The sequence below is a fragment of the Melanaphis sacchari genome, unplaced genomic scaffold (genome assembly GCF_002803265.2).
Source record: "Melanaphis sacchari strain LSU unplaced genomic scaffold, SCAv2.0 Contig48_pilon_pilon, whole genome shotgun sequence".
NCBI classification, from domain to species: domain Eukaryota; kingdom Metazoa; phylum Arthropoda; class Insecta; order Hemiptera; family Aphididae; genus Melanaphis; species Melanaphis sacchari.
Window position 1 is genome coordinate 1,246,950 of NW_020271327.1, and position 13,333 is coordinate 1,260,282.

The window sequence follows — 13,333 nt, forward strand, 5'->3', positions numbered from 1 at the left end:
ATTTAACTGTGAATATTATGTATAAATGTATAATTAATAATTTTATAATTTGTTATAATTTAAATTGTGTCAGCCTTTGTTCATTTTTACATCATTAAAATTACAACCACAAATTATTTAGACAAAAACACTGATATTCTTATTCTTAAAATTATTTAAATTAAACATTCTAAAAACATATTATTCTAAAGTAGAATAATTATAATTATTTTTAGGACAAATTTATTATATTACATTAAAACAATAATGGTAATGTATAAACAATTTAAATTCAAAAATAGATATCATATTATTTAAGTTGATAAATGCTTAAAATATCATCATGCAAAAATCATACTCATTTAAATGTTTGAGGTATTTTCAGATTTCCGTCACAATCGAAATAGTTGGTAAGTATGGTATTTATTTACCTACACGGTAGGCATTAGGCATTCGTGTCGCCCAGAAATTGTGTACCATATAATTATAGCCACTAATAATATACAAACGCGTCGGACGTCTTATGACATAACACAATATTACTTATAATGTGTGTAACTATTTATAATTTATGTAACATCACGATATAATAATATTAAAACGACAGTAAGAGGTATGGACGTGTACGATGATTAACCGGTTCGGCATCGTCTAAAATGTATAATTTTTGAAATTTGGATTGTCCGTATGCCACCCGGTGGCCTTTGGCCCGAACTTGTAAACGAGCCGTTTGCCCTGTACCGGCAACAAGACACCGGTTTTATAATAGTATCGCATGGCCCTGCTGAACTTCTCGTAGTTCATCCTTTCGTTGCGCTTGAACTTGCCCCACAGCTTCGCCACCTTGTCGCTTTGCACGAACCTGAACCTGCCCTCCTCGTAGTTCTCCCAGCATATGTAAGTTGGACAATATTGTGAGTTTAATAGTAGGTCTCTGATGAATTCCCATATTCTGCTCAGTTTGGGCTCAGCTTTCGACCGTTTTGCCTTTGTGCCGCGGGGCCGACCCGCCCGTTTTTTCTCCATCGACGTGTTTGTCGCTTTGAAAAATTCATCATCTGCATCTGCGAACACAACATTATCACGTTATATTATAATTTTTTTTCACATTATCGCAATAATATAAAGTGATTCACAAAGCACATAACGTGTCCTTCACTATTTTTTCCATAATAACTATTATTAATATTTTATTCGATTTTTTTAACTTTGAATATACTAAAAGACCATAATTTTTAATTCTTGAAGATTTTTTTGTATCTAATTATGAAGGAGTATCTTGTGGCGATTTAAACTTATATATATATATTTTTTTTTAACTAAGAACCTTCCCTTTTTTAATGTAAATTATTTAGTGGATAATTTATTTTGAAAATGTTGATGTATGAGTACCTAATTTAATATTTAAATTATATAGGTACTTAGTAATTCCACAATTATTAAAATATTTATGCTGTAGATAAAATATGATAATAACCTTTTAAAATGCTTTTATTAAAATATAAAATAGACCTGATATTAATCTAATAGGTAATTATTATACTTGAATCATTTCTACAAATAATTATAAATGTTGATTTTGATAAATTAATATTAATTACTTAAATTTTCAAATTACCATAATTTATTCATGTCACTGTTACCTTGGACCCATTATTCTTTGAACATAAAATTAAATAACTTAAATTAAACTACTAGAATTTTGGTACTGCATGTACCTACGTCAAAATTTACAAAAAAATTAACTGTTAAATAATAAATGGTAGATAAAGAGAGTCTGATTTAAAAAACAGTAATTATTCAGTTATTGTATCTCCATAGGAAACTCCTTATTAATATGGTAGGTACTCAAATTTTCTAAAATTTTGAAAATTCGCAACAAACAAAGGCATACACACGCACAAACTTCCTAACTATAATAAATATATTTCAAAACTAAATTAGTTTAATCGGAATCGAGACTTTTAGGGGCACTTGATGCTCGAAATCAAAGTTAAAAGTTTCTCTATCTAAAAAAAAACCGCCTTCTCATCGAGTTCTTAGATAGTAAAACATACAAACTTTTATCTGAAAGTACCTAATATGGTGGGTAGAAGATAGTTTTCATGGGATGGGCGGGCGTAATCGGTATTCAGCGAGTCGTACACGAGCACGTGCTGTGATTGTTCGCTAGGTGGACATTGCCATTGCAGCACCTGATGGGGATGATGATGTTGATTGCCACCCATCGTCGACGGATCGTAGTACACCGGCTCTTGGTGGTCGTTGCAACTTCCATTTGGGGAGGAATAATCTTCCTTTAGATTCATTAACACAGTGGCGAGATCAATTTCGTTTTCGCTGTAGTTGGTCGAATAGCCGCCGTCATAGTCCCACTAAGACAATATTATAGGTACGATGCACATTTAATAAACATAATAATATTATATTATAGTGCTTAATATTGATATATTAAGCGCATGTGACGTATACGGAATGATGCATTAAACACGCTCACCCTTAACCCAATTTTTCTTTAATAAAGAATTTAATCAAATTTTGATTTATAAAACTTTTCAATTTACTTAAAGACTTTATTTTCAAATTCTTGAGAATTTTTCGTATTTTTAAGTAAGGACTCTGTCTCCTGTTGTGATGCGAATTTTTTTTCCAAATGAGGACCATTATTTTTTATAATTAATTGATAAGCTGATGATTTTATTTTAAAAATATTGAAGTGTAACTTCGTGTCATAGGCGGATCCAGCCCGAGATTACGAGGGGCGAATACTAAAATAACTTATATACGTATAAGTTTTACTATAAAATGAAAAAAGCAAAAAAAAAGTCATCAGATAACCTAACTTAACCCCCCCCCCTGCACTTCAAACGTGTAAGTTTTACTATAAAATTGAAAAAGTAGAAAAAAAAGATTATCAACTAGCTTACGGGGTGGGGAGGCTGAATCTGCCACTGCTTAATGTATCTACTAAATATTGTATAGGTTTGAAATATATGGGGGATTGTGATGATTTAAAAATTAGTAACTAATGCTTATATATTAAAATGTTATAGTTTATAAAAATTGTTTGAATCTAAAAAATACTATAGTTATTAAATTTTATTGGGTTTCTACTTATATGTATTTAATATTTTTGTAAAATTATTTTCAAGGACTATTAAATTTAATATACTTTTTTTAATTTGAAAACTATTTCTACTAGTTTGAACTTTAATTTAGATACATCAAATATTTTTATATATCAGCAAGTATGTGAAAAGCGAATGATGACTATAATATTATAATATACGTATGTATACTGTACACAGTAGGGCAATTAAAAAGTTTGACGGCAACAATATATCATTTTTAGAACCAATAGTTTATAGCTCATACTATTAAAAGTTTTTTAATTTTTTTTTTTTTTTAATAAAATTTAAAAATAATTTTTAAATTATTTGTAATTGGAAGCATAATAAATTATTTTCTAACGATGAATTGGATATTCAAATATTAGATATACAATATGTATTGAACAAATATTTATTTTTTTCGCTAATAAATAATACATATTTTATTTGAAATATAAACGAGTAGAGTAAAATATGGCAATAATTAATACTCAACAAAATGTGGGGTTCGCTATATATTCATGTAAATTCATATTTAACCAATGCACATATTAAAAATTGTATTTGTTTAAACATTTAATTCCACATTTTATAATTTTTATAAAGATATAACTGATAGATACCTAATTCAAACTATATAAATACCGAATATTTTTTCAAAATCTTTAAAAATAAACATAAAGATCAGTTAAATAGATCATCGCTGCAGTAATTAAGTGCCATGAGCAGGACTTAGGGCTGACTCAAGATATTAATGATACCCTTCAAGAGTGACAATTTTTTAAGGATGGTATATTAGTAAAGTATGTCCATGTCTTACATTTAGATCTGAAGAAAACAATTTGTATAATTTTTCGATATTTTTCTTGATATTTCTTGGTTTTATAATTTTATTTATACAGACAAAATATAAAAATTAAATATTTATTGCCTAATGACTGTTATCTAAAATTTAATAAACTTACATTGGTACTTAAGTACTTAGATTTCTAATATATTCCGTTTAAAATGTCTGCCTATTCATTAAACATTATGTATGCTTCATTTTAAATTTACCAGTGTGGAGAAGTAAAATTAATGTAAAAATTATTTTAGAAGCAGCAAATTCATTTTCCATTTATTTAATGTTTGAGTTAACTCTGATATATGTCACTGTATTATTTATTTTATACCTACAGTACATATATATCCTAGAGGGAAATGACTAGTCAGCATTATATGATAGTTTACCTTAAGTCATGAAAAAACCTCTTTAAAGAAGATGTCTAACCTTTTTATTTTTTAGTTATAACTTATAAGCAATTTAAGTTTTTAAGCAAAACCGAACCTATCGCACATTTGGTATCCAATATGGACAACTGAAATTTAACAATAGCACTATTAAACTCTAACTATGCTATTTAAATATATCACAACTATAATTACGGTATGAAAACATTTTGTCTTATATTTAATCCTGTACACATAAATCGATGAACGATTCTAAAAATTCTAAGCTAATCACGCTTGGTAATGTATTATTTAGTAATTACGGGGAAAAAACTTTTATATTAAATTTATAAGACGAAATACCATCTGAGATCCCAATTGGAATCTTATGGCAGGCAATTGAAGTTTTCAAAAAAAATACACAACAGTCAAGTTATTAAAAAAAAATTCAAATAAAATGTTAAAAACGTTTGAAGATACATCAGCAAACGTGCAGTGGATTCGGGTTTGTTTTAAAAAAAGATAATTTTCCAAAAACAAAATATAAAATTTAATCTCCCTTCCTATAAGGTTTTTTTTTTAACTAAGATATACTACTATATTATGACGCCGGCTGATCACTTTGCTCCGGGGCATATCGTATATCGTATATTACATTATTATAATTATATTATAATTATTATATGTGTTTTCAATCGATAATCATATAGTTACGAATCTAATATTTAAGCGATTTATATGAATAAATTCTGCTATGATTTCATAATTAATATTACTTTTCGTTGTTTTTTTCTTAATTTTTGTAGTTAAATGAATATAATTAAAAAAAATTATGTATATATATATTTATATAAATATGTTTATGTATCTCAACGTTACCTGTGACGATAGTGTATAATCATTTGGCATACAAAATTCATTCGATTCGTATGTATTTGCGATGTCCACATTATTCAACTCCCACATCCTTAAAACATATTATAAACATTTGATTTCAGTAAAATATTTGGCTATTATAACGAATATTAAACGTATAAATAGTAATTTGAAATATAATTATGTATATCATGTCGAAATTGTACAATAATTATACTTAACTTAACCCTAGGTATCTACTACTTACCATAATAATTAATAACAGTAATATGTTTGATGATTAACTGAATTTAGATATTAGGTACCTATACCTAATATATAGTAAGTATATTTTGTAGTAAATAATATTCTTCTTAATTCTTTTAAAACTTCTGTATCTACTTATTTTCAAGTATTTGGATTTTCTAGAAATATATAATATAAATACTTGTTTGTATTATTTTTTCCTTTTAATATAGTGTAGATACAGTGTACCTACTGTACAACTATTTGAACAATTGATATCATAATATACACTTATTGACTTTTATATTATCGTAAAGACTATCGTATTATCATGTCTATTTGATTTTGTCCTGTTACGTAAAATATTTCGTACGTAAATATAACATTTATGTATAGAAATATTGATTGACTTCATTTTCTTATTTGAGACCTTCAAATATATATTTTAACTTTCAAATTACCAATAATAGTAGGTATGCATAAATAATTAATATTAATTTTTAATTATGTTTTCATATAACTAAAGAATTTAAATATTTAAATAATCTAAAATGAATTTAATTTTATAAGTCTGTAAAATCTTGTTTTTAAAGATACCGTATTACAGATGCTATTACTTAATTGATTAATTTGTAGAATAAGTTTCATAATATTCGAAAATTATCGTATAAATATAATATGGCTATCAAATAATTGAGAACACTAAACCTTTTTGTTTGAAAGATTTAGAAGTGAGTACACTTGTCACTTAAAATTCACAAAAAAACCAACGCTTACCCAAAAACTAATACGATTGAGATCGAATTTACATATAACTTTCCATATGATTTAATTGGTTATCGAATGATTTACAATATTAACGCATTGAATTTTAAATTGAAAATTTTAAAGTAACGAAAAATAATAATAATAATAAATATTTTTGAAATAAGTTTCAATAAATATATTTATAAATAAATAAAATATGTGATAAAAATTTTCCATGTTATAGTTTTAAATTATCATGGTTATAATCTCATAAAAAATATGGCTGTGTAAATGGGGGTTACTCATTTGTGCTAAAAAAAATTAATTCATTTTAGTTATAGCCCATTTGTGGCAAAATAAAAAAGGTATATTTTTCCGACAGCCCATTTGCGCTAAATTTACCATGTGAACATTTTACATTAACGAATTGGTTAATTTGTATAGTTATTTAAAAGACGTCGTGTACTTGTGTCTGTAATGTATAAAAAAGTTATTTTTAAAAATCTATATAGATTTTAAATATAACTGAAATTAATAACTAAATAACTAATTCAGATTTTACTATATCTGATGTACTTGCTGTACGAAAAAGTATTTACCGTGCTCGTAAAACCTAAATATGTGTCTGATATTCATGAAGCATTAATCGATATACCTCTCACTACTTCTAAAAACAAAGATTAAAATGTGTGCCTATTATTGATTTTTATTTTTAAAAAAATTGTATAGTTTACTATGATAACCAATAGCTAATAATTTTCAAATAAATATAAACTTATTAACTATTTATTATCTACCTTTTGCTCAAAATAATTTGTATTATTATTTATTGGTTATTATTTTTAAAAAATGCATACAATTGACTATAATTTAAATAAAACTATATTGATTATTATTTGAGGAAAAAATATATTGCTTTATTATAATTATACCAGATAAATTTGGTGCAAATGGGCTGTTGGTAAAAACATACCTTTTTTATTTTCGCGCAAAAGGGCTGTACTCAAAACGAATTAATTTTTTTTGGTGCAAATGGGCGATGCCCGTATAAATAATGGGTTAATAATTATTAATAAATGAATAAAGGCTATCTATATATATATGTCAATTCTTGGGTAGCATTAGCTGATATATTCTAAATATTTTAATGAATTACCTAAATTTCGTATTACATATTATATTTATTTTTAATGTTATTTATTTTGTTTTTTAATTTTTTTTTTTACCTTATTCTAACATAACTCATAAACTTTAAAAACGTATCTTTGACTTCTTCACGAGTTTATCACTTAAAAATTGTAAATCAAATAATGATTTAAGTTACTTCTAGGTCATTACACTTTTAATATGCATTTTGAAGTCGATTTTTCATATTTATCTAGTACAATACTAAATATCGTGCTCAATTGTTTGACAAAAATGATTAAATATAGTTACTTTAACATTAAATCAACAAAAATATATTAATTGTAGTATATGTCAGTGGTTAGTGTTAAAATTCGATATGCATGTGCGTGAGATTGGTGGGAAGAGATCGCAAGGATATAGAATTCTTACTATTTTGTTTTCTTACTAGGATAAGTAGACGATTGAAGCGTCTGGAACCATAATACCTTTTTCTTTATGTTTGGCTTTAAACGTATAAATAAAATTATTTGAAAAATTTAATGAACTTAACGATTTTTAATATTTTTAATTTTTAATTTAGACTGATTTGTTAACTTAATAAGACGATTATATAACGACTTCTGCCGTTCCTATGTATTGAATATCAATACCTATATATTTATACCTACATATTTCTCTCACTGAATGTTGCTATATAATAATTCTATTATAATATTTATATTGCGTATTGTGTTATGAGTTTAAGTTATCACTGATTGTTGTTTTTGAAAGTCAGATTTTCAAGTGACAACTAAGACAATTGAATTTATTAATTTTATTGTATTAGGTAAATCTAGATAAACAGAATTCTATGTTTACTAATAAGAATTATATTTTAAATTTATATGAATATTATATTTATTTGTAAGTTTTAATATGTTTAAAAAAAAAAACGATACTGGGGTGTGTGAAATCTGTATTAAGTAATTTTGTAATTGGAACAGTTTTTAAATCGTTTGATTGAGCTCTTCTACACTTAATTTTTCCCAAATCGAGAATTGTCAATAATATACTTTTATTATTTTAAAAACTTGAAACTGTTTTCGAAGTTTGGTTTTGGATGATTTAAATTGTATACAATTCTAATATATTTTACACTATAAATGTAGGTATTCTGATTTTTTCACACTTACGTTTGCTAGGGAACTTTTAACATTGACAACAATTTTTTTATGGGAATTTATATTTTTAGTAACATAATATAAATAAAATTACTTTTCTAAATATTACATAAATGAAAAATGTTGTTACAAATTTCTATGGAATTCTTATTGGATCAGCATTGACTACGATCTAATAATAGTATAAATTATAATACATTCTATATGTATGACATTTCTACACAAATTATGATAAATAATAAAGATTTAAACGTATGTATATTATACATGAATACATAAACATTATATTACAGATTAATGATTATATGGTGAAAAAATTGTAATATCAATAATATCATGTGTATATACTTTGCAGTTGTTATATTTTTGTATTTAATCAATTGTATACTTTATACTTTTGTAATCTTAAAATTAAGTTTTTAGATTTTTTCGATTTGTAGTTTTGATTTTTAATATTAATTTGTATTTATATAATGTTCTTATTTTTTTATTATATTTAGCAGTAATTTTAATTCTCTATCTCCAACACAAGCTGCATTAGTTATTAAGAGGCAGGTTGATCGATTCTGTAATTAATTTTTAATTTTTATTTATAACATATGTTTTGTTTTTTATAAAAAAAATAAAAATAAAAATAAATAAATACCTAGAGATAGACAATTAATATTCAATGGTACTTAAATTATATAATAATAAAACAAAATTAAACTAATAAATCAAAATTATTGGTGCAGCAGATTATATATCACTGTATTATGATTATTAATTTACTAGTATTCGTATGTAATGAATCTAAAAAAATTCATTAGGTTTTTTAAAATAATTGCATCAATTAAAAAGCTTTGAAAAAAATCTCAAATAATAATAGTACAATAACTAATAATCGTATAAAAATGCACTTTGAATTAATTTATGATTAAAATTTTGTTGTTACTGTAAAAAAAAAAGTATAGAATCTTTTAAAATTAAACAATAGTTAAAATAGTTTAAAATTAATTTAAAGTGTTTATTATACATTACAAGGTTCGATGCAAAATTTTAACAGTAATTATTAATAAATATGTATAATATATAAAATATATATTTCAACCTAAGTATATACCTATAATTTGTTTATTTTTAGCATTAATAGTTAACCACATATTTAAATTATGATACTTCATTACTTTTTAAAATGTTTATTATGTATTGGTTATTGACAATAATTAAAGGGGTTAAAATAGCTAATTAAATACTTCATTATAAACTTTAGTGGTTACAATTTTAAAAAATAACGAATAATTTTCATTAACCTATTAGTTAACAATCGAGTATATACTACAGATATGTATAATTTTTTTGGGTTTAAACAGAAAAATAATCATTTAAAACATTTCAGATAACTTTTTTATCAATTAAGAATTTGATATAAATTTTAGTTTAAATTAAATTTTTAGAATTTTTAGCAGAATTTTCAAAAATTCATATTTACAAACAAGGGTACTTTTTTTAATAATAAATAGGTTCTCATATTTAGAAAGGTTCTTAAAGTTTTTAAAAATATTATGTTTTACGTAATTTGAAAATATTTTGGAAAAGCTATATTTTTAATTTCATGTTTCTAATTACAGCAGAATATTTTTTTATAAATATTGACTATAAAAATCGAATTTTGAAAAAGTATAGATAATAAGTACAATAACTTACAATTATACATTTAAAGTTTTAATGAGCGGAGTTGTGGATCAATATTTTACCGCTTAGTAATAATAATAATATACATCGCGCATTTAATTTTTAAATACTTATAATTTATTAATAGATTACTCGTATAAAATCTATATAGATATAAAAAAATTAATATAGTATGAAAATTGAAAGAAAAAAAATATAGGTTTGTGAATTTTTAATGACTGAATTGTGTAACATAAAATATTTTCAAAAAAATCAAGATAGTAGATTCTTTGGTCTATTAAATATGAACTATTATCGTATTTTATGATCATTTATAAATTTGATAAAATTAACAGTTTTTATGTTTTAAATTCATCTAAATAATAAATATTTAAACAATATAATATATAAGTAATATAAAAATATGGCGTAATTTAGCCATTAAGTAAATAAGATATATGTACAAGTTGTATGTTAATTTATGAATTCATTATAAATCCAAACAAGTTTTATTAATCCAAAAAAAAAAAAAAAAAAAAATTAAGAAACACACAATCAAACTGAATTGTATTGATAATATTCCATACTTCTACCTAAATAATCTGGTTTCATTTGTTGGTGTATTGAAATATTCGATATCTAATTATTTTTCTATACTTTTATTTATGTAATTTTTTCCATTTATAGGGCGATCTAGAATTTGGAATAATATGTGTTATTTAAAATTTAATTTTACTCACATGAATGCTTTTGTTACACTGTTGTCAAAATAGTATTAATTTGTACAACTAATATTGTACAGATATTGATTAAGCACCGTTCGAATTACGCATCTAATATGATATTATTATTATTCACATTTAAACATGACAAATTTTCAATAACACTAAATGTATTAATAAAATATTTATAGTTAATTTATAAACTGTTCAAAATCATGTAAACACGCGTGTATATATTCCAGAAGACAGACGTAGTTCTTTCTATGGTACACTATTTATCATCACTAACTTTAACTATAGTATATAGCTAAAAGATTAACTGATCAAGCTCACCGGTTCCTGGTCCATATCGCGACGACCATTGCCCCTCTACTATTCCGCGTCCTTGGGCAAATATTATTTGTGACCTGACCTAATGAACATGAAAAATTTCAAATGCTAAATTTATTATAAATTATTTTCAATAACAACAACAATGGTATTAATCTGTATAATTATTTTCGTTTATTATTACTGGAACTTCAAAAAAATTGTATTTTCAATATCCAGCTTAAAAATGTATAAATGTTGAAATCTAATAAATTAATAAAATAATAACCTTGGTAAAAATTTAAAATTCAGATATATTAATGAAATTTTAAGTTAAATATTTCTGCAGAATTTATTAACGTATACCCATATTATTCAACTGCGATTTAAATAGTTTTTCAGGAGAGGGGATTTATTACCTATTTAATGTTATAAAGCAAATTTTTTAACAATATAATAAAATAAATTATAAATTTTAAATTTTATAAAGAATACAAAACTGTTAATCATGTATTTGTTAATATGACTATTATAAGATAAAATTAATTTTTTTTACATAAACAAATATTGTAAAAATAATAATGGTTATTCTAACTTTACTACAATATAGACAATAAACTAAAATGTGAAAATTAACTTATAAAATATCAAAAAACTTTAGTTTGATTAATCAAATATTTATTTATTTGATCGAATCGTTTTTTTTTTTATTATTATTATAACAACAAGTCTACGAATTTAACACTATTGCAGTTTGGATTAAAATAAGTTTTGCTAATATGCCAAGCTAAATGTACAGAGTGTTCATCTCTTTTTATTTTTAAATTATGCAAGTTTTTCGAAATATAATTTTCGAAATTTTTAAGTACCTATGTATAAAAATCATACTTTCATATTCTTGAGATATTAATAATACTTCAAAAGTGTTCTATGTATATACAAATTTTTGTTTTTAAAATTAAAACACCCTTTTCTACTGTTAATTATTTTTTGGATAGTTTTTCATAAATTTTTATGCAACAATATGGGGACATATTGTAAATATGGTTATTTTAAAATTGTTGTAATTTATATTAGTCAATTAATATTTAAAATTTATAGAAATGGCCCCAGTATAATAAATACTAAATCAAATATTACATCTATTTTTATATTTTTGTAAAATCAAAAAAATATTAATCTTTTGAATTAAGTATATCAAAGTTTTAAAAATAATTACCAACTTAATAATTTATACTAAAAACCGGGGTTCTCATTTGTAAAAAAAACCAGAAGTAATACAGACAATTTCAAGAATTTGATCATATAGTCTTTAAGTATACTTAAAAATGATGAACTGCATAAGTATATAGGTATTTATATTCAATTTTGACCCATGTACTTAACATATAGTTTAAACAATAAAAATTTGAATGCAAAAATAATCAACTTTAGCACTCTAGTCATTTTGGGTTCTATGACAAAATTTATATACTTTTGTTATGTTTAGAAGTATTATTTTGTATAAAATACATTAGCAGCTGGTTCGAACTTACGACTATCATATAAAATTGTTAGATCTTGGCCCAGTTAGCCCCCCTATCGTATGTATTTCACATAAACTACATATAGCAGGCACAGACAGACCATCGTGGCTTTTCGTAGACAGGGTTGAGATGTATTCAAAAAAATTAGATGATTATATACATAAATATTGTAAATAATAATTTACTAAATATTAGTATATCATAACGAAGGCATTATAAAATAAAATTTAGATTTTCTCTGTAAATAAAATTTTTTTCATTCCTACAATTTAGCAGATAATTTATCTTTTTTTGTTGAAGAATTTACAATGTTACATTGATATTTGATATCAAACTATAGTAATATTAAACAATATAATGGTTAGGTATTATTTTACTCGTTAGTTAGTAAAAAGGTATACACGAATAGTACGTGTGCCATAGCTAAGTAAGCGAAAAATAGAAATAAATGGTTAAAAAAAGTCGATTTATTCCTGTCAAATGAGAAATCGATGATTTTCAGAACACGTCACATACTGTTTGTAGTTGTACATATACAATGTACATGTATACGAAATGAACATCTTGACTTTGAACAAACCAAATTCAACACACGCATACATACCGCTAGCTATATAGATACCTGTATAGTGTACGCGAAAGTAATAAAGTCCGAATTAAGACTAGATTTTAGAGAACGGGTATGCAGT

At 24.1% G+C, this 13,333-nt stretch overlaps 1 protein-coding gene across 1 annotated transcript; it reads right to left on the reverse strand.

Moving 5' to 3' along the window:
- Nucleotides 1–254: 254 nt before the first annotated feature.
- Nucleotides 255–11,101, reverse strand: LOC112598464 (ETS homologous factor-like). The gene is made up of 4 exons (XM_025344933.1): nucleotides 10,828–11,101; nucleotides 5,178–5,265; nucleotides 2,057–2,354; nucleotides 255–1,043 (listed from the first exon to the last, which is right to left on the reverse strand). Coding segments are annotated over exons 1-4 (801 nt in total). The 5' UTR covers nucleotides 10,830–11,101; the 3' UTR covers nucleotides 255–630.
- Between the last annotated feature and the right edge of the window lie 2,232 nt (nucleotides 11,102–13,333).

What these genes read in the sequence shown, in the direction of transcription:
- LOC112598464 (XM_025344933.1), bottom strand. An exon ending in ATTATACACTATCGTCACAG is followed by an intron (nt 2,355 to 5,177) that starts GTAACGTTGAGA and finishes ATATTGTCTTAG; the next exon opens with TGGGACTATGACGGCGGCTA. An exon ending in TCTTCTACCCACCATATTAG is followed by an intron (nt 1,044 to 2,056) that starts GTACTTTCAGAT and finishes TTGTGTTCGCAG; the next exon opens with ATGCAGATGATGAATTTTTC.